We start from the raw sequence: 25,646 nt of genomic DNA, 5'->3' as shown, positions 1-25,646 counted from the left end.
TTGCGCACAGCATTGTCCCACAAACAGTCGTAGATTGAAAATGACCAATTTATTATTGTTTTTGGTTTTGGAGGGATTATTATTAGGTGTGTGGAGTAAGGAAACTTGCCCAAGGTTTCGCTCCCTGCCTGGAATTGAACTCAGGTCTCTCACTTGCAAAGCGAGTGCTCTAACCACTGAGCTACAGGACTCCAAGAGTTTTAGAGTTAAGACTCTAACCGAGGCTATCTGTAACTTATATTTTCGTCCTGAGTACTTTTGCAAAACGAAAAGCAGGCACAGAAAATTCTCGGCTTTAGAATATCTTGTGCGGATTGCCAGTGTGATGTTAAACACAAAACATTTCATAATAATCCTTACATTTGGTATAACACTTCATATTGGGAGGACATCTAAAAGCACCTCACAAGATATTCTGTAAGTGGAATGTTTTGTGGTCAAATGGCGGATATAAGTACTTATATTTAATGTAAACACAGTAACATTTATACACCATACAGAGAACTATTTGGCGAAATTGGTTGGGTCTAGTCAAAAGATTATGAATACCTGGGTAGTATGGAATGGTCCCACTGATGCAGTACTAAACAAGATGGTTTTTGCACTAAGTTGTATTTGTTTAAAAATACCTGAAAATAAGATCACAATATCTCATGCCTATTTTATCTCATTCTAGATCTCATTCTAGAATACCAACCCTAACATCATAGCATTACAGTGTTATTTTAATGAGTGTCTTGTCCTGGCTTCACCATCGTTCCTGGTAATTCATTAAAACTGGTTCAAAGAAATATTACCGGGTGTATGTTCTAAAAATTGCCCTTGAATGTCCGGGTCCCATAACCTCTTGTCCTGCTGTCATGGAAAGTATCTGAAAGTATTTGTGTTCTATGAACACCACCTGCACACCAAACCTCGGGATGTGTTTTCTCCTCATGTTAGCATCAATACAGTGCCCGTTGAGGCTGAATCAAGAGAAATTCTTACCCCGGCCATAGCTGAAACCCACCGTGCGTTTGTCACTTCCCACCTCGACTAATCAAATACCCTCCGATCTCGTCGGTCTACCCAGCTCCACCATGCAAAAAATCTAGCTTATCCAAAACTCTGCCGCCCACATACTCACTTGTACTAAACCCCATAACCCGATCACACCAGTCTTAGCAATGCTCCACTGGCTCCCTATTGCCGAACGGATTGATTTCAAAATGGGGAAACTCACTTGTGTTTGAATATATTCATGCCCTGGCACCTCCCTACCTCTCCAACCTGGTTACTGCCCAACCCACTATTCTCTGCCTCTGATCGTCTGGTTCCGGCCTCCTGCGTGTCCCTCATGCCCTCCGTTCCACCAACTCCCTGAAACTCTGGAACACTCTTCCTTTATCCCTCCACCTTGCCCCTTCCTTCCCCATCATCAGATTCCCAGTGTCAGCCTTAACACATTGACAATCTGTAGACCAGTTACTGTGCGTGTTCAACATTATTCTCTTAAGCAATTCATGTGTATGAATAGACAAAGCATTAGCACTGTCCAATGGGCAGTAGTAGTGGTAACAAGAAAACCTTGCAATTATGTAGCCCCCTTCACGCAGTGTAGCATCTTGAAACGCTTAAATAAATCAACCAGTGACTAAGCGTCACCACCAGAAGCCACGGAAATGAACATGAGTTATCACATATGGTGTTCACATATTGAATGTCCTGTCACCACATAAACACATGTTTGCCCTACAACTGAAGAACAATCACAATAAAGTATGCCTCATTACTTTATTATCGTTTCCAGTTAGGACTTTTTATATATGAAAAGTTCACTGGTGTTTTGAGACTGGTAGTGCATTGGATTTGCAACTTTGGGTCTCAAACAATGGACTTTTTATGGCCTCTACTTTGTTCCACTTTTTTCCCCAAATTTCTCAGCATTCAACTCATGAAAAAGGTAGTGGTCAAATACAGGAATGCAGAGTTGAATACTATGGCAACAGTGTTGTAAAACAAACAAAGTTCATAAAACACTTCTTTGTTTCTGTAAAAAATACAAAGTTCATAAAACACTTCTTTGTTTCTGTGGCGAATTAAAGTTATATGATATACAAGGTGTGGTTAATGCACTGACCAAAAATATCCTGTAAACTTTGTGCACTTGTTACTAGTCTTTATTTAGCTGAACATGATGTGAAATCAAAACTGATTGAGTGTTTATCTTGATCTTCGTGGATTTTATTTGCATTTTCTTTCCAAGTGGCTGATCTGCCACTATTGAAAAATAATCATGGAGTGGTCCTGGTTGAGAACGTATTAGCATTTTGTTTGAACCCTTGTGTTCGTTTTCTTCAGACCCTGAGATTGAGCTACACTGATTCAGAGTTTTATACAAAAGCCAGCTCTAATTACATAGTGTGCTGGTTTACAATTGGAATATAAATGTGGGAAGTAGTCCATTGGAGAACTCACCGGCCTCCCCCAAAACCGATTGAGCTGAGCAATAGAAGAGAATCGCCTCTCATCTGGTGTAATTCCAGCACTCGGAAGCACACTCCCTTTAAAAATATTTTCATTTACTTGGAGTACTGGTCGGAATTTTAATTAAGCACGACTCATGAATAATACATGTATTGCCTCCAACCTCAGGTAAGATCTTTCTGAGCTGATTTTCCCACTGCAGCTTCTGCTTTTCCTGTTTTCCCTATGCGGGAATATTTAGGGTTTCCACTGAATCAAATTAGAGATTACTCACCAACTATGCTACAACAAACACTGAAAGTACCAGGGTGATAAAATAAACAAATTTGAAATATGTTTGAAAGAAATAATCTTAATTCTAAGAGTAAATATCATTTCTGCCATGTTGCTTCACATCAGGACTGTTTTCCATTTTAACATTTTAACCAAATGTATTAAGATAATTTAAGTGTCAATTCAGTGATTTGTTAACAGATCCTCATTGTTAATCTTGTGATTGAGATAAAGCAGATTTCCATTCATCATTACAGGTATCAGATCTAACATGTAGCTTTTATGCTGATGAAATTTGCTGCAAAGAGCTCGATGGTCTGTACAATACAGTATTTCTGATGCTGGAATGAACCATAAATGTGACTGAGGGCATGACTGGTGGGATGAATTTGTGTTGACACGTTGCATCAATTAACCACGTGTTTGTATTACTAAAACACAAGACCATTCGGGAAAAAAACTGTGCTCTCTCAACTATTCTTTCAGGAGTAAGAATTGCACAATACATTCCAGTCAGAAATTGCATTTTTTAAATAAGGCGCAACACCTATTAGGATTATTCCTCCCCACCAAAGCAGGACTAGGATCCAGCTTCATTTTCCCCAAGAATGCTGATGTGGAGAGAGACTTTCTGTAATGGCAGAAGAGAAGTTAACCACCAGAGGATAAAATCATCTCCAGACTGTTCACGGGACACATCTGATGCTTGATTCAGAGGGGCACACTGGAATCCTGGGAGGAGATCACACCTTTACTACTGTCTGAAGTTGGTACATGTCTTGGGATACAAGAGAGATCAAATTCCTCTTGATGCTAAAAACAATAACTTTGAGAATGCACCAATCATTTTAAGTGCATCTCATCAACAGCAACAACAACAAATTTTGTTTGGGTGGAGCTTTTCACATCGGGAGGACGTTCCAAGGCGCTGGACAGTCAGGGATTTTAATCCGAGCAGGGGGTTGGGATCAGGAGAGGTGGACGGCAGGAACATTAGGGGTAGGAGGGTGACCGAAGGCATGGTCGAAGAGGAGGGTTTTGAGTTGGGCTTGAAGGAGGTAAGGGAGGGAGAAAGGCGAAGGGACTGTGGGATGGAGTTCCTAAGGGTGGGAGCAGAGAGGCTGAAGGCCCAACCGCCAATGGTGCCGCACATAGGAGCAAAATGAATTTCTCGCATTCTCGCAGACGTGAGAACCTACGCCAATACATCATTGAATATGGTAAAGAATGGCATTTGCTGGAACTTTCAAAGCATAACGAGAACAATGTTTGTTTGCTTGTTTTGATACAACCTATCGACGGAAAGAAAATAAAAACATTTATCACTAAAACCTTTTGGGTACAGATATCTTATATTTTGACAGAATAATAATTGGTGCCGTTAAGTTGTCCTACAGATTGCTTGAGCTTTTTGAGATGTAGTGATGAGCAGTACAGACCTGACGTGTCTGATCCTGTTACATGCTGCCTTCAGCTGTTCTACCTCAGTTGAAGTGAGAACCTACGCCAATACATCATTGAATATGGTAAAGAATGGCATTTGCTGGAACTTTCATAGCATAAAGAGAACAATGTTTGTTTGCTTGTTTTGATACAAACTATCTACTGTGCGTGACCGAGCCTAGTTTATACCTCATGCAGAGAGAGGCCAGAGCATTCACGGAACACTTTATTGTATTACTCACTTAAACACGTGTAGGATTGTCCATAATTTCTAAAAGGGCTGTTTAAGCAGTCGCCAAAAGATTTCCATTATAATTTTGTAATTTGACTATATTATAGCTTTATTTAATAGCTTCTGAAACATGTATCTAAACCCAGAACTCAACAGACGTAGAGATGTAATGGCTGGGAAAGGAAGCAGCTGATTTAAATTGAAACAAATCCTGTTTGTAGGGATGAAATAAGAATGCATCCTATATTTTAGGCTGGGAAAGAATTCCATTGAAACCTCATGATGACTGCTACATTACTTGTTTGGATAGAATAAGAGACACAAAAGCTTGTTCAGTGCAAACAAGCGGAAAGATCTAGAATTGAAAAGGCAAAAACAGCTGTTGAATAAGTACTCACAATCTGAGATAAGCCAAGGTGTATTTTTTGGGTGTCAGCATGGCTTGGTTGGTAGCACTCTCACCTCTGAGTCAGGAGATTGTGAGTTCAAACCCCACGTGAGGACTTTTGAAATCACTGTTTAGATTAGGGTGGTCCAACCCTTTGCATAAGCAATATTTTTGTGTTTCCCTTCCAGAAACATAACTCGTAAGAATCATATAGAAATCCTCTGTTACAAATTGTGGAACTATTACTCAACTTCACTGCAGTTTAGTAACAATACAAACTTTAAAATAGGCAACGGAAAAATTCATACAAATGCGGGCCACTGATTGGTCTACCCTAGTCTAAGCCATTTAAACCGAGTCTCATTTGCCTCTTCAGGTGGATCCCACGGCAATATGCGAAAAGAGAAAGGAGTTACACCTGGTGTCCTGGTCGATAATCCCCCAGATAAAACCGGTCATTCGCACCAAGGTTCTTTGAGGACATTACTGTGCACAATTTTGCTGCCGAGTTTCCTCTACAAGTTTAAAAGTTTTATTCAGGCAGTTTTATTTTTATTTTATTTCTCCTGAAATACTATTGCTGAAGAAGTTAGCTGATAACAACCATATGAATAGTTAATGTTATTTGCACACGTCTGCTCGAGTACCTACAGGTCTTCTAGGGACACTAATGGTTTTGTTTTCTATAATGCATAATGACTCAGCTAGTTACAGTTCCTGTTTTTGAGTACTTTGTGATAGGTTTGGAGGTCACGACTTAATTTGGTAGAGCAAAGTTTGGAAAATAACTGCACATTCAACAGCTTTACCGATGATCTGTCTGATTTGCTAAAGATTTAAACTGCCAGAAATGTGATTTAGTTATTATTTTTAAATTGGAATTTTGCTTTACATTTTGTTTTACAATTGATAGTCTATCCAAACAATTGAGTGTTTTTAAACTTAAAATCCAATGGGCAGTACTGTTGTTTTCACAATCTCATGCATCAATGATTTGTCAGAAACAAAAATTGGATTATATCTCTGAAAGAATCACTAACTTTCCTTAACAATCAAACCCTTGCAAAGATAGTCTGGGAACAATTTGTAAATAATGGGAGAGCATTTTTGTTTGTGGGACATTGCTCTGTGTAAATTGCCAGCTGTGTTTGCCAACAGTACACTGTAAATCAGCACACCTTACAATGGATCCCGAGAAGACTTTTAAGATATCCTCCTGATGCTAACCTCATTACAAAAATAGTTAATATCCAGGATACTTCATTATTTTAGGAAGATCTCTATTCGAGTCACAGTCTGAGAGTTTGTGCTAAGGCGATACTTCTGTCAGACATTCCAAATCCTTGACTGTCCAGTGTCTTGGGACGTCTTCCCGATGTGAAAGGCCCTATAAAAAATATAATTTCTTATTTGTATCTTCATTTGAATTATTTTGAGCTTCTCGCCATGCAAGACCTCACCTATTATTAGTAGTAGTAGTACTCAATAGCCTTCAACTTGGTAGCCGCCCTTATGCACTTTTTATTATCTACCAGAAAACTCTCAAACATGGATGCAAAACTGTACACCTTTAACAACATCACAGTTGGAATTCCTGTGGAGCTGTGGGCATATTTTGAAGCTCTCCGGGACGCTACCTCGCGTGAAGGGCGCTATATAAATGCAAGTTGTTGTTGTTGATTGCTGATCATGTGAGTCTAACGTAATCTCGATCCCCATTACCCTATGTTTACAGTTTCTGGGTTGAGTAAACAAGTAATCCATCACAAGATACCATTGCTTGACAATGTTCACTTCTTGTTTCCAAATGTACTGAAACCTGAGATGCACGTTTTTACTGCAGAATGGTCATGTGTGCTTTATCACAAAATTGATTTTGCAAAAACAAACAGGCATTGGGTTCATTTCCTCAATTTAAGTCAGTTTTTTCTCAGTAACCCTTGTTCCAAACACTACGGGAATTAGCAAATTATCAGGTCTCACTTGCTCATGGATTATGTCTTATGGATAAATCTAATAGTCCTTGCATTTTTGATATAGCATTTTTCACGTCTTCTAAAAGTCTCAAAGCGCTTCACAGAATATACTGTAAAGTGAATTGACTGTATATTTGTTGGACGAAAAGCGGCAGCCAATTGTGTACAGCAGTGTCCCACAAACAGTCGTGGATTGAAGTGACCAATTTATTATTGTTTTTTTCTTGAGGGATTATTATCTGGCGTGTGGAGTAAGGAAACTTATTCAAGGTTTCACCCTGCCGGTGTTCTATTTTATTGGTGAACTTAAGGATTCAGAAAAAATGAAATAAAAGATAAAATGTATGCACATTTTTGGGCATCTTTAACTCATCCCACAAACACAAATCTTTCCTTTCCTTGCATTAAAGCTTCTGCTAGCTTTTCTCTGTGGGCTACTGTTGAGAAGTGGACTGAAATAGTGCAATCCATTTAATTTTTCCTCTACTCAATTGACAGTGGAGCTGAAGTGTACCATGAAGGGACAAGTTGTGCTATAAGGACTGCTGGAACTCCAGAACTGCCATTTAAGAAACAGCTTGATGTTGTGCTAAGAGGACTGTGGGGTAAGGATTATGAAATTGATGAAATTGGCAAAAAATGGCATTCTTAGCATGAACCTGTCACCATCTTGTGAGCACTGTGGTCCATAATCAGTGCTTCCAATAATTTAATTTACATTGTAAGTTTAATACTTTAATCAGATAACCACGTAAGTATTTTGTTTCAGTTTATCGAATCCCTATTCACATGCTCAAAAACCTTCCTAAGATATCGTTCTTTATTGCATTGCCTTGATAAATTATCGCAAAAATGTCACTTTCAAAATAGAACGGTGGCTGACAACGACAATCCGTTATGTTAACATTATTAGCCCCACTGCTGTGAGGAGGCACTGGACAGAGACAAAGTACCTGTGCATAAGGAAGCTGGAATGTTGGATATGGCAGTGGTTGAGTGAGTCTTGGCAACCAGCCAAGAGAAGTATTGGCAGTGGATCTGTATATGTACCAGTACAACTTGTGCGGATAGAAAATAGGGAGATAAGAGGAGTGCATGAGCTACGAAAAAGCCCTCACACAAAACGTTAAAAGCTAAATAATAAGTTTTATGCACCAAAGAAATAATAATAATCCTCGCATTTGATACAGCGTCTTATTGCATCTTCGAGACGTCACAAAGCGTTCACAGAGTATTCTGTAAAGTGAACTGACTGTATGTTTTGTGGGTGAAATAATTATACCAAGTCTCATATTGGAGTTTTATTCTGTTTATTGTGAATAGTGAAATGTGTCTGAATCTTATGAACGGGATGAAACTCTAAAGCAAGCTCTTTAGTATAAAGTGACACTGTAACCTTTAGCACAAATCCAGTTTGTAATCTCACTTGGAATTCTGAATCTCAGATTTCAGAGTAAATTCTTGGGGATTGTTGCAAAGTGAAAATATTATCTTTATTTTGTCTTTTTTTACAATTAATTCTCCAAAATAGGAATACAACTATTGGGTTTAATTGGTTTCCTTTGCTTTTTATCTCACCTTACGAGGCTGATACCGTCGACCACTCTATCCTCATCCACCTCCTCTCCTCTCACCTCAACCTTCACGGCTCTGTCCTTGACTGGTTCGGATTGTACCTCTCACACCACCTCCACATCATCTCCACAAACAGTTTCTCCTCCAGGCCACACACTGTCTTATGTAGTGTTCCTCAGGGCTCTGTCCTTGGTCCCCTCCTCTTCAATATCTACATGTTCCCTCTTGGTGACATCATCCGCAGACATGGGGTCAACTTCCACATGTATGCAGATGACACCCAACTCTATCTCTCTGCCTCCACCCTCAACTCCAGGACCACTGCTGTCCTGACAGAATGTCTGTGAGACATCAAGTCCTGGATGAGAGCAAACTTGCTTTGGTTGAATGTAATGTAAGTATTATAACCATGATCACAAAAATGCCACATGAATTGCACATGATTTAATGTGTGTAGTATCAATGAAACATGGTGTTTTTTTTACAAAAGGGTCAGGAAAGGTCAACAGTTAACAGTTAAAATGAGAAGCAGAAGCACTGCAACTCTTGTGACTTCAGAAGCACATGGGAGGGGATGTGACGGTGAACAGGCAGTATCAGAGATGACTGAGAGTGCAACTAGCTGCAATTTCTTTAAGTTCTGGTTCTTAAAAAATTGAAAAATGACCAATAACATTTTTTTCATCTTTAGTTCACGAACAAGTGGAACGCGCAGGAGCGATTGTGCAACCGTTCCAATCCCAAGGTTAAGCATGAGATGCTGGTTACAGGAATTTATGTCTCCTGTCTGATTCTTCTCCCAATTTAAAACACAGTGTAATTATTTATTTGCCTTATTCAGCCTCCTTCATGGCAACACTATTAAAATGCCTCTCCTGGTCCTTGTAAAATGCTTTATTAACCATTTCGGTGTATCTTATTTCACCCACAAAATACACAGTCAATCCACTTTGCAGTGTATTCTGTGAAGCGTTTTGAGATGTCTCAACGACGTGATAAGGCACTATATCAGATGCAAGGATTATTATTATTATTGGGAATTCAGTAAGACATAACCAAGCAGCTGAATTGAGGTTGCAATTGCAGAGAAAAAAAATTGGGGAGAAAAAANTGAAGGCGGCGTCAGAAAAAAACTCACAGGTAATGTGTGTGCAGTAGAAGATCCAAAGCAGCTAACGAAACGTGTGCTTTTATGATTGGTGCAATGTTAGCTTGCTCAGAAGCATGTGTGCTGAAGGTTACAGGGTCACTTCAAAAGGATCAGGCGTCAATGTTGTTGGTATTTGTCTGTTGTTGGTAAACCTGCACCACAATTTTCTGTTGGCATTTCCTAGTTTTGTTTCCATTTCAGAGATCACACTCAAAAAGGTCTGAGGGACACATTAACTGAGGACATTGTCATTGACACTGTGGAGTCCTGTAGCTCAGTGGTCAGAGCACTCGCCTTGCAAGGGAGACACCTTGGTTCAATTCCAGGAAGGGCGAAACCTTGGGCAAGTTTCCTTACTCCACACGCCTAATAATAATCCCTCCAAAAAACAAAACGATAATAAATTGGTCATTTTCAATCCACGACTATTTGTGGGACGCTGCTGTGTGCAATTGGCTGCCGCGTTTTGCCCACAAATATACAGTCAATTCACTTTACAGCATATTCTGTGAAGCGCTTTGAGACATCAAGAAGGCGTGAAAAGTGCTATATCAAATGCAAGGATTATTATATTGTATTATTATAAGTCGGGTTCAAATTCTGGGACAAGTCTCCTAACTCTTATGGTTATTAATGGTGCTCAGCTCTGTTTTTTTTAATTTAAAGTTTCTGGTTGTTGCAATAGACGTAAAGGGCCATTGTAGCCCTTGTGGAGCCAACCCTTTAATAACTATTAAAAAAATAAGCTTTGTGCCCTGGTTAGCAGGATCCTGACTGTGTGTTGATTTGTTTTTGTGAATGCAGTGATCAGAGGATGTGAGTGAATTGTCAGCTTCTCCCCAGTGTGTAGGGTTACTTTACTCTTTCGGATAGATTCGGATCATCGGTGACTTTTTGATATTTGCAATGAAAGGGAATCAATATTTGTTGTTTGGGCACCTGCACCAGTATCTGTTGTTGGCACTTTCTAGTTTATTTACATGATTTCAAAAATTGTACTCAGAATGAACATTGGGTCAGAATGTTACCTCTGGAAGTAGGGATCTAGTCTCGGCACAACACTCTCTACAATTCAGTTCAGACAGGCAAATGATAGTGACTGAATATAGGATACTGAAAGGAACCTCCCTGAGATGACCAGAAGTGTTTACATATATATATATATAAAGAGAAGCAGTAACTATTGTACAAAATGTGGGCAGAAATGATACAATTATATCAGAAACAGCGCAAAAAAATATTAGGAATGAGATAGAGGTTTTTGGAAAACTATTTCAGTTTGTGACACCAAATAAGTGGTTTTACCCCAGGGGAGTGGATGCTCTTTATTGCATTACATTTACTTCATTTTAATGAAAGGAATTTCCCATTGTAAGTGTGTTAAACTGATATTCAGAGCGTTATACCCTCAAAATAACTGCATCTAAACTGCAGCATTAAAAATATATAGCACAGGAGCACGGCAGGACTGAAAGACAGCGGTGAAATAGCAGTAGATCTTCCCGCATATCATTTAAAATGACATAACAATTAAACTAAATCTACTTCTCTTTTAAATATGACATTGTGGCCCAATTATCTCAGTGATCAGAAACTAGGCCTTACAGAAGAATCTTCATGCAAGTGTCAGTATCCATATGGTGCAGTAATATCGAAGGAAGGAATGACTGATATGAAATGACCATGTTTTTGCACCAACACAACAATGTCCATTTATGAGGTACCCTTCATATAAGATAACATCTCAGAGCACTTTACCAATGACGATGTGGGACTCTGAGCAAAAGAGAAAGGGGTGAGAGGAGGTGACCAAAGGCATTGTCGAAAAGGTAAATTTTTAGGCTGAATTTAAAAACAAATAGGGAGGGGGAAAGAGCGCGGAGGTAGAAGGAGAGAATTCGTAAGGGTGAAGGCAGTTTGAATGGCTCGCGGTGTTTCAGTAAAACAAACAGAAAGACATTGCCACAATCAACGCATGTTATTTTAGCAACAATTTATTTCCACAGTGCTTGTAATTTCAGGAACCGTAGCTTTGGAGTGTTCAACCGTCACACAACAACATTTTGTTAAAAATTTTCAGTCTGTATCAGGGGCATTAAAATTAATACAATGTCGCAAAAGATAAAATCAATTTCAAAACATTGGCTGATACATCTCTTTGGTTCATCTAGAAATTGAATTTCGAATTGAATCACGATGCAGAACCTTGTCAAAACAAAAACACACGCTGGCCCAAAAAAAATTGTTAATGCAAATCGGGAAATTTAGATATTCACTTTGTTTCTGCAATGTTTTGTGCAAAATCAAATCATAACATGTTATTATACCAAGTTGGCTTTCAATTGAGCTCACCGCAAAATACGATATTATCTGATTTGAAATTGGCTAATTTCGGACCGTATGTGCTATAATACTCGGTTAACATTCTGGGATCAAACTTAGACACTAGCGCATTCAAGTTCCACTATGACAGATACTAGAGAAATAAGAATATCTCATGTAAAATATTTGCGCTTCCCGAATGTTCACTGGGTAAGTAATCACAGTATCGCTGTACTCATTTATATTAAAAAAATCATATTTATGGCAACTGTTTTGAGGCGATATTGTCAAGAAGCATGATTATCAAGAACAGTTTATCATTTTTTTGCAAAGATCCCTTTTGAATGTTTGGGAATCCACCTTATTCCAACAAGAGATAAGACAATGTAACAAATTGATTTTAAACACATTTTTCTATTTAAATTTAGCTTTAACACATCAACTGTTTCCTAAGGTACACATTTCCCTGCAATGTTCAAGAAAAGACACAAGTAATTTCCCGCCTGCCTATAATATCACAAATTTATTAAAGCACCTCCTTCAATTTTGGTATCAAAAAGAATTTGGTTGGGAAAAACCGGTCTCCCTTCGATTGTTTTGAACAGGTTATCACATATAAAACCCCACTTTGCTTTGAAGTATGTTACTGGCAGTTTACCAAACACTTCCTTGTAATGAAATTAGCACCAAGAAGTAGCGAGTATGTAAAAATGCTATTAAAGGTACTGTTTCATAGCATAGAATAGATGTTAAAGAGACTGTATCCCTTTTAATATTATTTTAAAACCAAACTTAAAAGCTAAACCAGTGGTGCCAACCCTTGGCCCGAGGGCTAGAATCGGCCCATGGGATCGTCAAGAAGCAATCCCACCCCGAAATTCGCATTAGTTTAGAGTAGGTCCGGGTTCAATTAATCAATGCGTTTCCAGGCCTTTCTTGATTGAATTTTATGTCATAAATCAAGAAGCATTTAATCAAGAACATTTATTTTATTGGCCGACCATAAACGTTGGCCACCACTGAGCTAAACCAATACCACATCCACTTAATATACTGCAGCATTTTGAAGGTTTGCACAATCTGGTTCACAAATTGCCTGTCTGCTTTTGGGACCAGTGCCTTTTGCTTTCTTACAGAATCAGTAAATAACACGATGTGTTAATCTGTCACTGCAGGATTTCTTGATGTTATGAGAATCGCCTATGATTTAGAGACTGCAATCTTCTGACAGTCAGTCTGGTCAACTGAGATGGAAAAGGGGCAGACTGTTAGTAAGTGGTTTATGGCAAGAACATTTTGTGCAATATTCCAAAGAATAAGAATCCCCCTAAAAAACAACGGTGCTGTTTCCAGCCAATTGTTGAGGCTGGTTGTTAAGTCACTCTCCATTGCTAGGAATAAGCTAAGTTTCATGACTCTGTCTGCTTGCCAATTACACCTTAGATAAGAAGGCAAATTACAGCTGGATCCAAAACTACAGAACTCTGTCCAGAGATTTTTATGCTTCAAAATCTACCAAAAGAATACTAAATGTCGAAAGCAAAACAGAGAAGCTATTGTAGCAGTAAGTCCTATCAAGATCTACGTTAAAGCTTTATTTTTCTAGTGGCACAATACAGATATGCAAATGCTCAGCCTAAAATAACTGCAACTTTAACCCTTTGGTTTAATACGCTGTATATTCCAACTTGGTCGATATCCAATTCTGCAACAACAAAGACTTTAATTTGTCAGATTTAGTTGCGTTGGAACATTGCTGGCCAGAATCATCCACAGTAGACCTGAGCACTTGTAATGGCACGTCTCACAGTAGGTTGAACACCACTGAGTCTACAAAAGGACTCTACGAAGGTATGAAACATGCATTATAAAGGCATTTTCATGAGCTGTATTTGCAAATCATTGCTTAGCACACTATGTAACAGAAAATAAATCTACAAGCACTAAAGTAAATGCAGTACTTGAAGACCTCCATCATGTATCCTACAAGGGATGGCTACAAGCTACTTAAACAGTAGGTATTGCGACTATGCAAGACTAATGGTTATAAAATGCAAAACATAAGGAGGGATAGTATCTCTTTAATTGCTACTCAGGTGCTAACTGCCTCACAATCGGGTGTTTGGGGATTTGGGGTCTGGGATGTCAGCTCTTTGGAGGTGCATGCAAACAGCTGACTTCTCAGTGATTTATAAGCAAACTTGAAATACATTGCATGACCCATGGCAACAAAGGAAACTGAGATGAGTACAAGAAGCCCAAAGCTTTCTGGATTTGGAGCTAATATCACCATGATGAAATGCATCAGGTCCAGGAGGTAATTCAAGGAATTCTGGACTCCGTTAACGATTCCTCTTTCCGATTCAGCCACGTTTTCTTGAAGGAGTTGTGTCACGGTAAGGTCGAACGCCCAGAGGCCTGAAAAGATCATTAAAAGTCATCAGCAGCTTTTCCAGTGTATGTGGAACAGCTTGATGTTACTTAAAACAAAGGTATTGTAAGATTAATGGTTATGCACGGTTGACAATTCCACCCATAATAATAATCCTTGCATTTGACATAGCGCCTTATCACGTCTTCCAGACATCTCAAAGTGCATCACAGAACATACTGTAAAGTGAATTGACTGTATATTTTGTGGGCGAAACTATATAACAGAGAAACTATGAATGAAGTACACTGAACCATGACAATCAAGAGTAAATACTTAATCTCTACCAAAAAGACACCCATTGCACATTCATTTGAAATTTATGTTTAAATTGTATTAAATTAAATCGTACATTCAAACAAATATTATTGCCAAGAATGAACATATCAAAATCCAACCCCTTATTACTTTCTTTGAAGATGCAACTGCCTGTATAAGAGTCACATGTCTCTCTGGTTAAAACTTTCAGCTGATTCTGAACTTACCAATTCTTGCTGCAATGACTCCAGCAAAGAGCAAGCTCACTGAGATATAAGACTCTGGCCTGAAGCTGTGCTCATCGCTCTGGGTGGCTGTTGTGTTGGCAAATCCGAGTGCTGACGCCGTGGTCGGGAGGACAGATTTGGTCAAATTATTTCCATCCAAAAACCTATTGGTGAAGCCGTCAAAGGGTGAGATGGACAAATCCAAAGGACTGCCAGGCATGAAGACAGAAACTACACTCAAAATCAGACAGGATAACTGAGTGACACCAGAAATGAATCCTGTGCGAATTAAGCCACATTTTCGGGAAACCCACGTGAAGCCAATTGATCCAGTAATTCCAGCGATAGCAGAGACTGCCATCAATATGCTGACAACATATTCTTTCAAACCTTGGGTGATGGCATATCCACTGGTAATGCAGTCGAATCCAAGGACAGTCATGTAGAGGAATGAAAGGGCCAGGCCTGCCAAAAACACTGACTGATTGTAATATGCCTTCCAACCATTCTTGAATGTCTGGAAATGCTCCCGAACTTTGCCACAGGCACTCTGCTCTTTTTCTGCATGTTTTTCAATTTCTTGGGGTTTCTCACTCATCAGATAGACAGCTTCAGCCGGATTTGTGGGTTTTGGTTTCTCACCTGTGTTGATCTGCCTCAAATCAATATCTGGAAACACACATCAATAACTATCGGTAACTCTCAAACCATCTTAGGTGGAAGGAGTGATCAAACCTTTTACAATATGCCTTTTGCGCATCCTATTATCAGTCCAGCGGTAATATGCTATAAATTCCAGGACATCATTTCCCACTTATTTTAAGAAAAGAAGTTTCTACTCAAAGTGTTTAGCTATTACTATTATTTCACAATTTTCTCACATTCTATGTACATAATTAATTGCCTTCGCTAACATTTTCTCCATTAAGATGTTAAGAAGTGTAGGTTTTAAAACTTCTGTACATATGCACTGTCAGCATTCAAGCGAGTAAGCTTCATAATGTTGTGTGACATAATAAGGGAATCAAATTGAAACTCAACGTTAAATTAGCCAAATATCGCATGGAAACAGACCATTCGGCACAACTAGCCCACGCTAGTTATATAGTTATATGAGCTTCCACCCCTCCAAACCTTCTCTCATACAATCATGAAGAGTTTGCAGCAATGAACTACCCAAGAATCGAGATGTTCATGTGTGGCAAATTTTGTCTAGTCATTAGTCATTGATATGTTATTGAGCTTTCCCAAGTACCTCTTTGTATGTTCAGTGAATCCTTCTCCTGTTCCTCTGCCTTCTGACCTCCTTTGATGGCCAGCGCAGGAGTTTTTTGGTAAATGTTCCTCAGCAGAAAATACTCCATGAACATCGAGAACAAATTCCAACCAGCGATAAAACCACAGCCGATCTTAATGGAGCCAAATGTCATTATATTGCCAACTGCCAACGGAGCCGCAATATTTGTCAACTGATCAATGATGCGAATGGTGGCATTCATCACTGTGAGGATAGAAAGACAGGCCACAAAATTTATATTGGTTGGGTAGAGTTTCTGCTTGTACAAAACATCTGACATTAATACCAACATGCAGTAATGTGCTTAACAATTGTGAGTGCAACAAGATTCGTGGTTTCCCATCAGCTGAATCTAACCTTAATTCTTCACAGTTTGTTGAAGAACTGAGGTTAGATTCAACTTATCCATAGAGGGAGACAACGGAAACAATATTTTTGGTTGATTGAACTGAAAATGCCGTTATAATGCACGTGATTAGCCTCACCTGTATAAAGGCCTTTAATAAGTAAGCTTTTCATAACTGACATGATGGTCTTTGTTACTTAGGCTCAGCATGTGTATGGTGTTAACAGTTACAATTTGATTTTGTAGAATTTGACTCTGATTTCAAGATTCAGAAGAGGCTTTTGTGTTTTATCCAGAACATCCAAGCAAGTGCAAGGAAACATGCATACTTCAGCATCGCCTTTTGGTAACTGTGTGTCCTGGGTGTATTTTATGAAGCACTATGCAACTAGTAATAATTAGATTTTAGCTCATAACTCCTGTCAGATTGAATTGAATTGATTGGGTAGTGGAATAATTCCATTTCAAGCTGCTGCAAATGTTAATATCCAGGTTTACAAGTGAAGCTTAAAAGAGTAAGACAAAAAATAATAGCTAAAAAATGTTGCTAAAGGGATCAATCAGGCATTACAACACATGTAATATACTGATTCAACAAAATAATTCATTTTACTCTTTTCCTGGAAAAGTCAACAACCATTACAGTTAAGCAAATTTACTGTGAAAGACTGAGGCCTTGACTTGCAGAATAATTGATTGATATTTCACAAAATGATGCAAGTTACAAACAAGAGAGACCCAAAGCAAAGTAAACATCAAATGGTGCTGCAATAAACGTTATTGGTAGCAATAGCTTGTTTTACTTATTAACAGATAATCAGACATATAAGGTTATAACAATTGCCAGCATGCTAGATAATAATACCTAACCAACACTGGATACCTAATACCTAACAAGATTCCGTTGACCATAGTTACTATTTGGTATCTATGAGTTATTACGTGCTGATGCGCTTTTTTATTGCTTTGTTATCTCTCAGATGTCCCCAGATTCATCAGGAATGGTCACAAGTGCTGTTCAGCTCCTGGTTGCATGCTATTCGTCTAATAATGCATATTAAAGTATGTTCTCTTTACCTGAGAGGACGTTGCTATCTCCACCTGCAATTACTACGATCCAATCCCTCTGAATGGTGATTGACATAGCAGTGCTTGCCAGATTCGCAATGTTGGCCATGGATATGACTGATATGTAGGAAAGAGTCTGTGAATTGTGACAAAAAAAAGGATTAGATTCTCAGATAAATTAAATAGACTATGCACTTTGATATGGAGAGGACTCAGATGAGACATCAAAACAATAGACCCATTTTGCCTGTTCTGATATTTTGTTATAGATCCTGTGACACTATTTTAAGGAAATGCAGTTTTTTTCCTGACCCGTTATTCCTCCCTCAATTAAATTCAACAGGTAACTTTTACTGCTTGTGGTGCAGATTAGCTGCTGTATTTACGTTCACAGCAACAGCCATTACACTTCAAACTAACTCATGTGTGAAGCATTTGAGACATTTGGATACAATGAACCACATTAAATGTAAGCGTTTCCATTATATTATTTCATTGTTTATATCATGGGAGGACACAGAAGATAATAGAACCACATGTTCAATTTAAAGAACAAAGTATCCTGACTGTGTTCTGAGTTCTTTTGATGTAATTTAGTTTATTTTTCTAGTACTTCTTTTTAAGTTTATGCTTTAGTATTTGCTTATTCCAGGATTTAACTAACAATCTGGGCCTTTACCTGACTTAGCCACACATGGTTGGCATTTGCTATCAATGGTTTTAAGGGGTTAACAGGGCTTTATTTCTTTTGCTCGGGGCAATCTCTCCTGTATGAGATCCAGCTTGAGAGCAGAGGTGTGATAAGGATAACAGGTTTTAAGGCAGCCTTATGGGTTATCATCAGCAACATGTACAATCAAACCCGGTGTCAAAGTATCATGATTCATGATTCATAGCAATGATGCCTTTTGGGCTACTCCCTTATACTTGTGACTGAAATAAACGTGGCATATTTGTATACCTGTTGCCGTCTTTAACAGTCCAAATTACACGGAAAGTTTCATAGCACGGATTTCTTGATTGCAAGCAATAAACTTCTGGCAGCAATAAACCAATCACCCAATAAAACCACCCACAAAAGAATTCCTAAAACCAGTGCAATAATCATAGAGACTGCTAGTTTGCAAGAACATTAGACAGATCATAGTTATTATAATCCACACTGACATCTACTTCGTTATTAAACAGGGCAATTGTCTTACTGAAGCTGTTTCAACCCAATAAAACATTTTTTTAAATTATACATTTATTATCAGAAACAATTTTAATGATCAGAATCATGGGTTTCGGAACTCTGGAAGTCCCTGAGACAAACACTAATATGTTTGAAGAACTTCAACTACAAAGCTTGATATTTCATTATTGCCACTGGCTCACTATACCCAAGCTGATTAACCTTTGTTCTGACCTCCGAATGCTTTCACGTATTTGCTCCACATTAACTCTGAGGTTTTCTATGATCCTCCTGCTCTGCCCATTCTCTCCACTATGCTAACTCAGGCCTCCTCCACGTTTCCCACCCACACTTATCTAAGATCGTTGGCGAGCTTTCTGCCACTTTCCCCCGCTTTGTCTCTGGAAATATCACCTCATGTCCTCTTTCGCCATTTTCAAAACACTTCTAAAAACCCTCTTTGACTGCGCATTTAGCAATCTCCCCCTTATCCCCTCTATCGCGCACCTGGCTCAAGGTAATCATCGGAGTACAATTGCGCCTCTTTTGCTAAAGAGGGGGAAAATCTGCCAGGGTCCCTGCTTACAATTACTATCCAGTGACCCTTGACGAGAAGCTCATGTGTATGGAACATTGGGGAGAAAAGTATCAGGATCAGCTCTAAGGTCAGACATTTCCCAAGTGGGATCACACATGAAATGAAGTGCTTGGGTGAAGTGCTAAGTGGCTACTGGCCTTGTAGGATTGTTCCCAACCAGGAGGCAGCAGTTTGAGGAAAAGTGATGAGAAAGATGAAATAATGGGCATAAATGTTTGGTATCATTCACTGTATGTTATTATTCTGATGAGGGATTGGCACAATTGCAAATTTTAAAGAGGAAACAGGTCACCAAGAACGACTAAGAAATAAAGACTTACAAGTAGCCAGCCGTTGTACATGGTGCGAATCTCCCAATCAAAATGGAAAACTACCATAAGATTCACGCCACAAATGATGACGGAGACATTCTGGATAATCAGGGATGTCTGAGCAACTGTCTCCGGAACCAGAGAAAAGAATTAAAGTCAGTAAACTGAAAGGAATATAAATGTTCACAAAGCGTTTGGAAATTCAAAATTTTGTGAACCTCTAAATAAAGCTTTCAATTAGAAAATGCATTATTATTATTAAGTGTAAGTATATTTTTGTGATTGTAAGCACATAGTAACAAATATAAAGTATCTCGCAACATAACAAGTACTTATTTAGAAAAGCACTGTTTTATAGTTACAGCCATTGGATTCTTTAGATTATCTAAGCCGCATGGTACAATTTTCTTGCTTGCAAGAAAGAAATTAAATTTTGGCAAACACAATGAAAGCAAGAACATTGTTTGCTTGAGTGGTAAGTACTAAGAAAGTGGTGCCACACAATAAATTTATGGAAAGATTTTGTTCCCTTTGTGTCTTTAGGAAATACGGTGCAATTGGGAGTTAAGCCAAGCAAAAGGCATTTGGCAGTGTTGAACAGTGATTGATTATCATCCATTTCCTCCTCTCTTCTCCTCAGCTATTTTACAAAAGTCACTGGCTTTTCCTTGGATATGGTGACCTGGCCGCAGCAGCAGCTCCTAAGTGGCCATTCATCAGTTGGGAGGCCAGACAGTGAGTGTTAAACCATTATTGGACCACATTAGGGAGTACATGGGGCCTATAAACAGCTAACCCCAAAGCTGTCCTCAGCCAATGTCCACATGTGTGCACTTTAGATCTGAGCCATTGGATCACTAGATCAGGAGCAGAGTTTCAGGATTGCTGAACTGCAGAGCCTTGGAGGAGCTGGGGGTGAGGTGATTTCCCTTTGATAAAATGGCACCAACAATATTATTTTTCACTGATCGCTGGAAAAAACATCTAAATGTCAGAATGGGAAATCATTGCTTTTATTTAGTCAATCGACAAAAGACCCCAATGTATGAATTTTGTTTCCGAGACGCGCAGCCATTAACGCAATTTATATCCTCTGCTGCTCAAAATGTTTAATAGAAAATAACAGGGCATTGTGAACCATTGGCCAAAGGGCATGGTGTAATTTGTCTCCATAGCAGAGAGTAATTTTCTCCCAGTCCGATCTTAGCCAGCGAAATGATCATTTTAAGTAAATAATTTCACTATGTAGCCATTCTTTCTCAGGACTCAAGCATATAATATGGCGAGTGAATTCCGATGAATAAAACGTGCGATTTGAACAGTGCATCCCTTAATAAGCATCAGCGTTAGCACAGGTCACAAGTAGGAAAATATACTGCAGTGTTTTTAACCAAAAGGCAGAATATTCCAGACATGCCCTCATAAAGTTAAAGCTGCCAAGTGACAGTCTGTTAACTGATATGTGTTAACTGTTAAATTCAATCTATCCGCTGCTACATTTAGTATTGCTAAATACAATGTTATGTAAATATGGATCTTGTTTGGAGTTGTGCTTGTCATTGAGAGAATCACAAGAACATTCTGATGAATAGGGCTTTTAAAGAGCCTATAGTCTGATATTTGCACTAATTAGATTCTACGATTTACAAACTAATGCTGAAATGAAATGACAAGTGAATGGAACTATACAATTGAATCCACAATGGGGAATTCCTGTTGATTGGATGTTTTCTAATTCCCATTTCTCTCTTGCAGTCACAAATTGTGGTATATGGAATGCGCAAGCTTGGTGTGACTGCCTTTTTTGATTTTATAGCATCCATAACCCATGAAATAAATTCAAAGAGAACAGTAAACTCTAACTGGTCTAGTCTGTAGTATTTCTTTGATTACCCCATCATTCTCCATGTCCATTTAACATTGCCCAATCTTCTCTGTGTCCATGTTCCCGTTTCCAACTCTACATAACTTCCTGAAACATCTTTATATCAAAGTGGCCTTCTCAGCCTTACTCTATTTCTCTAACATCTCCCCCAAGTCTGCTCCATGTCTCCAAGATTCTTGCCCTCTACATTTCTCACTGCCAGAGTTTGCCATTCCTTTAACATAGTCTAATAATTCTCCCTCGTGAATGTGCTAGATGGTAAGTGATACATTTATCTGAATAGTATTTTAATTGAACTACTCTCCTGCAAGCCCTTTAAGTCATGTGAACCACTCAAAGCTTTCGAAATGTAGGCAGCCTACAGTGTTTTTGCAATGAATGGTTTGTTGCTTAAATATTCCAGAGAGCGAGACAAAGAGTGAAAAAAGAAAATTGATCTTTTTATTATACAAGCGACATACACAATTCCAAAGAAATAAAGCTAGAGGTGGAATTTTTCAAAAGTACAGCACAAAATTAAAGAATACTACAGAGGTTTTACACGTAACCGATGTAGACCATACCTTTAAGCCTTGCAGTTTTGTCCACCCAATCTCCAATGCTAGCTCCCAACAATAGGACAGATCCTGCAACTATCAGCCCATAGACAGCAGTCAGAAGGAGACTATCGCCATAGAGCTTCATGAGAAACATAGACACAGCAAAGTGCCACATCCTGTCTCCCTGTAACAAACACAATATCCATTTAGCACAATTTATAAATTAAAGGTTACTAAAATACATTTGATACTGAACAGCCTGGAAGAGTTTTACCCTCTTATCCTCCTCATACCACGGCAGACTAAAATGATAGGCCTAAAAAGAGGAAAAAAATGAACAAGAACACGACTTAATGGTGAATATTTTTTTTCCTGTTCCTATATCTTGTCAAAAGGTTTTTGTCTTCATTTTATTGAAACATGACTAAACTGTTGGGTATATTAATGGTGGAATAGCTACTGCCTCTCCTAGAAAATATGCTGTTAACTTTTAATGTGATTGCAAACTAAAGTGGTATTCACGCATTCCAAGTACTGGATGAGTGCACAATTGTTACAGTATCATTTGAATATACAAATTGTAATATACAATCCGCCTTTTGGATGAGACTTTAAACCGGTCCCGTCTGCCTTCAAGTGGATGTTAAAAATCCCATGGCACTATTTGTATAATGTCAGCCTGTCTAGGAGTCGAGCTCTCGTAGAATATGGACGAAATAGCTCTGTGTTAGTGTACCTAAAGGAGCTGGAGCCAAATCTGGTCAGGCCAGCAAGAGCCAAGAATCTAAACTTTCAACACACTGGCTGAATTCTTTTTAGTGGGTCACCTCCTGCTAGACAGTGGCAGAAAAGCTTCTTTTTGATTAGATTCTTGTTTCCTCAACACCTTGGACTTTAACACAAAGTGGGATAACAATCTGTTTACCAATTTGCTTTACCTTGTGGTGTCACGCATATCAAGGTGAGATAAAATAGACACGCACTTGGGTCTGTGCCGTTTTTAAATGTCACTTGGTTATTTAAAAACATGTTCCAGCAGGAGCTTACTCCTGCAATTAGCAGAAAGTTAGCTTACTTCTAGTGACTTGCCTTGAGTTACGATGTGCCCATGACAACTAGCATAACTTAGTGGAGGGTAGGAATTTTAATCACAGAGGATCCTGTGCTGTACACAATCAGAGGTGAGTGATTGTGTCAGATCTGGGGGGAGAATCCGTTATTACTATCAACATAAGATAAACTCTCTTTTGGGTCAAACTGTGTAATTGAATTGACCAATTTGCTATTTGAAGTTAGAAAGTTCCTGTAAGTTAATATTAAAAGATTAATACTGTTTTCCAGTGAAAGATTTTGGTTTTGAATACTTTAGGGAATTTTTGATTTCAATGATGCGTGGTGTATACTTCACAATAATGTCAGATTGTCTAGGAGTCGAGCTCTCTTAAAACAGGGAGTAAACAGTTCTGTGTCAGTGTACCTAAAAGAACTGGAGCCATATCTAGTCAGGTGAACAAGTTCCACGAATCAACACACTGGCTGATATTCTTTTTGTTCCACCACAGTTGTCCAGTCCTGTTTCCCTCTGAATTCATTATTTTTCCCACCTTTCACCTTCCACTCACTACACCTCTACAGACTACCGACATTGTATTGATAGATCATTCGCTGTTTTTATCAGGAACTAATACGAAAAGTCCACTGTTTGCAACCTTTTGCTTGAGCTCATATGCAGGACAAGCCCCCTGACCATTTTCACCTCTCTCCTGCTTTCGCACCAAACCCATATACAGTATTAATCCTTGCCAATGAAGTCAATGCTCAATTCCTGTACGGTACCTCCTGTGGAGTCAGGGGCCTGGCCACTTCTGGGTGCTTCAACCATTTGGTGACAGTCTGCTCCACAAAAAAACAATGCAGCTTGGGAAGTAGTCACCTTCAGGTTCACTTATATTATAAAATGGTTAGACCAACACACATTCTGACCTCCGACGCTCTTGCCAACCTGCGCCTAACACTTTCCAGAATTAGGTAAGCAGGATGTGTCCCTCCAGGGAGAAGGGGAGCATTCCATTCCGACAATCTACCTTTGAGATTTCCGTGTGTAGGTGGGATGCATTGAAATTCTCAGCTTGGTCTGGATACTCTTAAGCACGGTGCTGGGTTTCCGCACGTGTCAGACACCCGGCTGACCACGCCAAAAAAAAAAAAACGACATTATAAGTCACGAAAGGCGGAACATCAATAGCAAGTGTTATCGTTGGCAAGAAAGCAAAATGACAGCTGTCCCCTACCTATGAGGTGCGAAACCAACTTACCCAGGTCGACAATCCATGACACAGGTAAATTAGAAACCTGTTGGAGGTGTTAATTCTCACGAAAGAGGCTGCCAGAGAGAGAGAGAGAGAGAAAGAGAGGGAGGGGTGGGGGGGGGAAGAAAACAATTACAAGACATCAGACCTGCACCGACCGGCAAATACGTATTTGGCGAAACACACGGCGAGCGGTTTGCGGATCGCAAATATTTTTAACGAGGCTAAAATAATGCCCCAGAAAAGTTACCCAGTCCACGGTTCGAAACGGAAGCGGGCGTGCAAATAATAACTCACGCGAACTCACTCCCAATTACCTCTCATTCCAGCCATCTCGTAGGTCAAGAAAGGTGGGGGGTGGGGGGTACGGTCTTGTTACTTTGCGCAGGTGTGCGTCGTCCGGGTTTCGATCCGCCTGATTTTTACTTCTGGTCCTTGTTGTAAGGTGTTTTTTTTTTTTCTTTTCTTTTTCTTTTCTTTTTCTTCTGTTTCTTTTTCTTCGATGGTAATGATTAGATATTATTAGAGAGAGAAAAAAAAACCCCAAAAAAGGAAACAGTGGCTGAAAATGCCAAGCACTGTGGTCGGATGGTGTTTTCCAGACTTAGCTAACACTGTAGCTGAAGTCTGAACGAATTGTCCGCTAAAATGCGATGGTGAAGTTTCGCTCTGGGCTTCCCGACGCGTCCATGGCTCTTTAAACCAGCGCAGCTCACATCATTTGGTGGGATGGATGGATGGTGGTGGTGGTGGTGGTGGAGGAGGAGGAGGAGGAGGAGGGAAGATGTGAGGCTTGTGGTGTTCAAAGGTAATTCCAGGGGTGGGCAGAGCCCGACCCCGTGATCGTCTGCTATTTAAAATGAAACCAATTCTGCAGGACTTGCCAAATCCTACCCCCTGTCACTGCAGAGCCACACACACACACACACACACACACTGAATTAACTGCATCAGTTGCTACTGTTTCCACTTCTCCTTCCCCACAGCACTCACGTCAATCTTTGCAATTGTTAATATTGCCTTGGGGAGTGGGAGAGGGGGAGAGGGGAGTGGGAGAGGGGGAGAGGGGAGTGGGAGAGGGGAGAGGGGAGTGGGAGAGGGAGAGGGGAGTGGGGAGTGGGAGAGGGGTGTGGGGAGTGGGAGAGGGGGAGAGGGGAGTGGGAGAGGGGGAGAGGGGAGTGGGAGAGGGGAGAGGGAGAGGGAGAGGGGAGTGGGAGAGGGGGAGGGGGAGTGGGAGAGGGGGAGAGGAGAGAGAGAGGGGGAGAGGGGAGAGGGAGAGGGAGAGAGGGGGAGAGGGGAGAGGGGAGTGGGGAGTGGGAGAGGGGAGAGGGGAGAGGGGAGTGGGAGAGGGGAGAGGGGAGAGGGGAGTGGGGAGTGG

At 39.7% G+C, this 25,646-nt stretch overlaps 1 protein-coding gene across 1 annotated transcript; it reads right to left on the bottom strand.

Annotated features, from left to right (window-relative positions):
- Positions 1-11,481: 11,481 nt before the first annotated feature.
- On the bottom strand, positions 11,482-25,225 carry slc40a1 (solute carrier family 40 member 1). The gene is made up of 8 exons (XM_042336147.1): positions 24,586-25,225; positions 24,275-24,342; positions 21,984-22,143; positions 19,545-19,660; positions 17,462-17,588; positions 15,997-16,242; positions 14,742-15,410; positions 11,482-14,243 (listed from the first exon to the last, which is right to left on the bottom strand). Exons 1-8 carry the CDS (start codon positions 24,599-24,601, stop codon positions 13,918-13,920), a joined length of 1,728 nt encoding a protein of 575 aa, XP_042192081.1. The 5' UTR covers positions 24,602-25,225; the 3' UTR covers positions 11,482-13,917.
- Between the last annotated feature and the right edge of the window lie 421 nt (positions 25,226-25,646).

Source organism: Callorhinchus milii, unplaced genomic scaffold, assembly GCF_018977255.1.
Source record: "Callorhinchus milii isolate IMCB2004 unplaced genomic scaffold, IMCB_Cmil_1.0 Scaffold6, whole genome shotgun sequence".
Classification (NCBI taxonomy): Eukaryota; Metazoa; Chordata; class Chondrichthyes; order Chimaeriformes; family Callorhinchidae; genus Callorhinchus; species Callorhinchus milii.
This window is presented reverse-complemented; position numbering and strand designations above follow the sequence as displayed.

What these genes read in the sequence shown, in the direction of transcription:
- slc40a1 (XM_042336147.1), bottom strand. An exon ending in GTCATGGATTGTCGACCTGG is followed by an intron (nt 22,144 to 24,274) that starts GTAAGTTGGTTT and finishes TGTTTGTTACAG; the next exon opens with GGAGACAGGATGTGGCACTT. An exon ending in TTCACTGAACATACAAAGAG is followed by an intron (nt 15,411 to 15,996) that starts GTACTTGGGAAA and finishes GTGTGTTTCCAG; the next exon opens with ATATTGATTTGAGGCAGATC.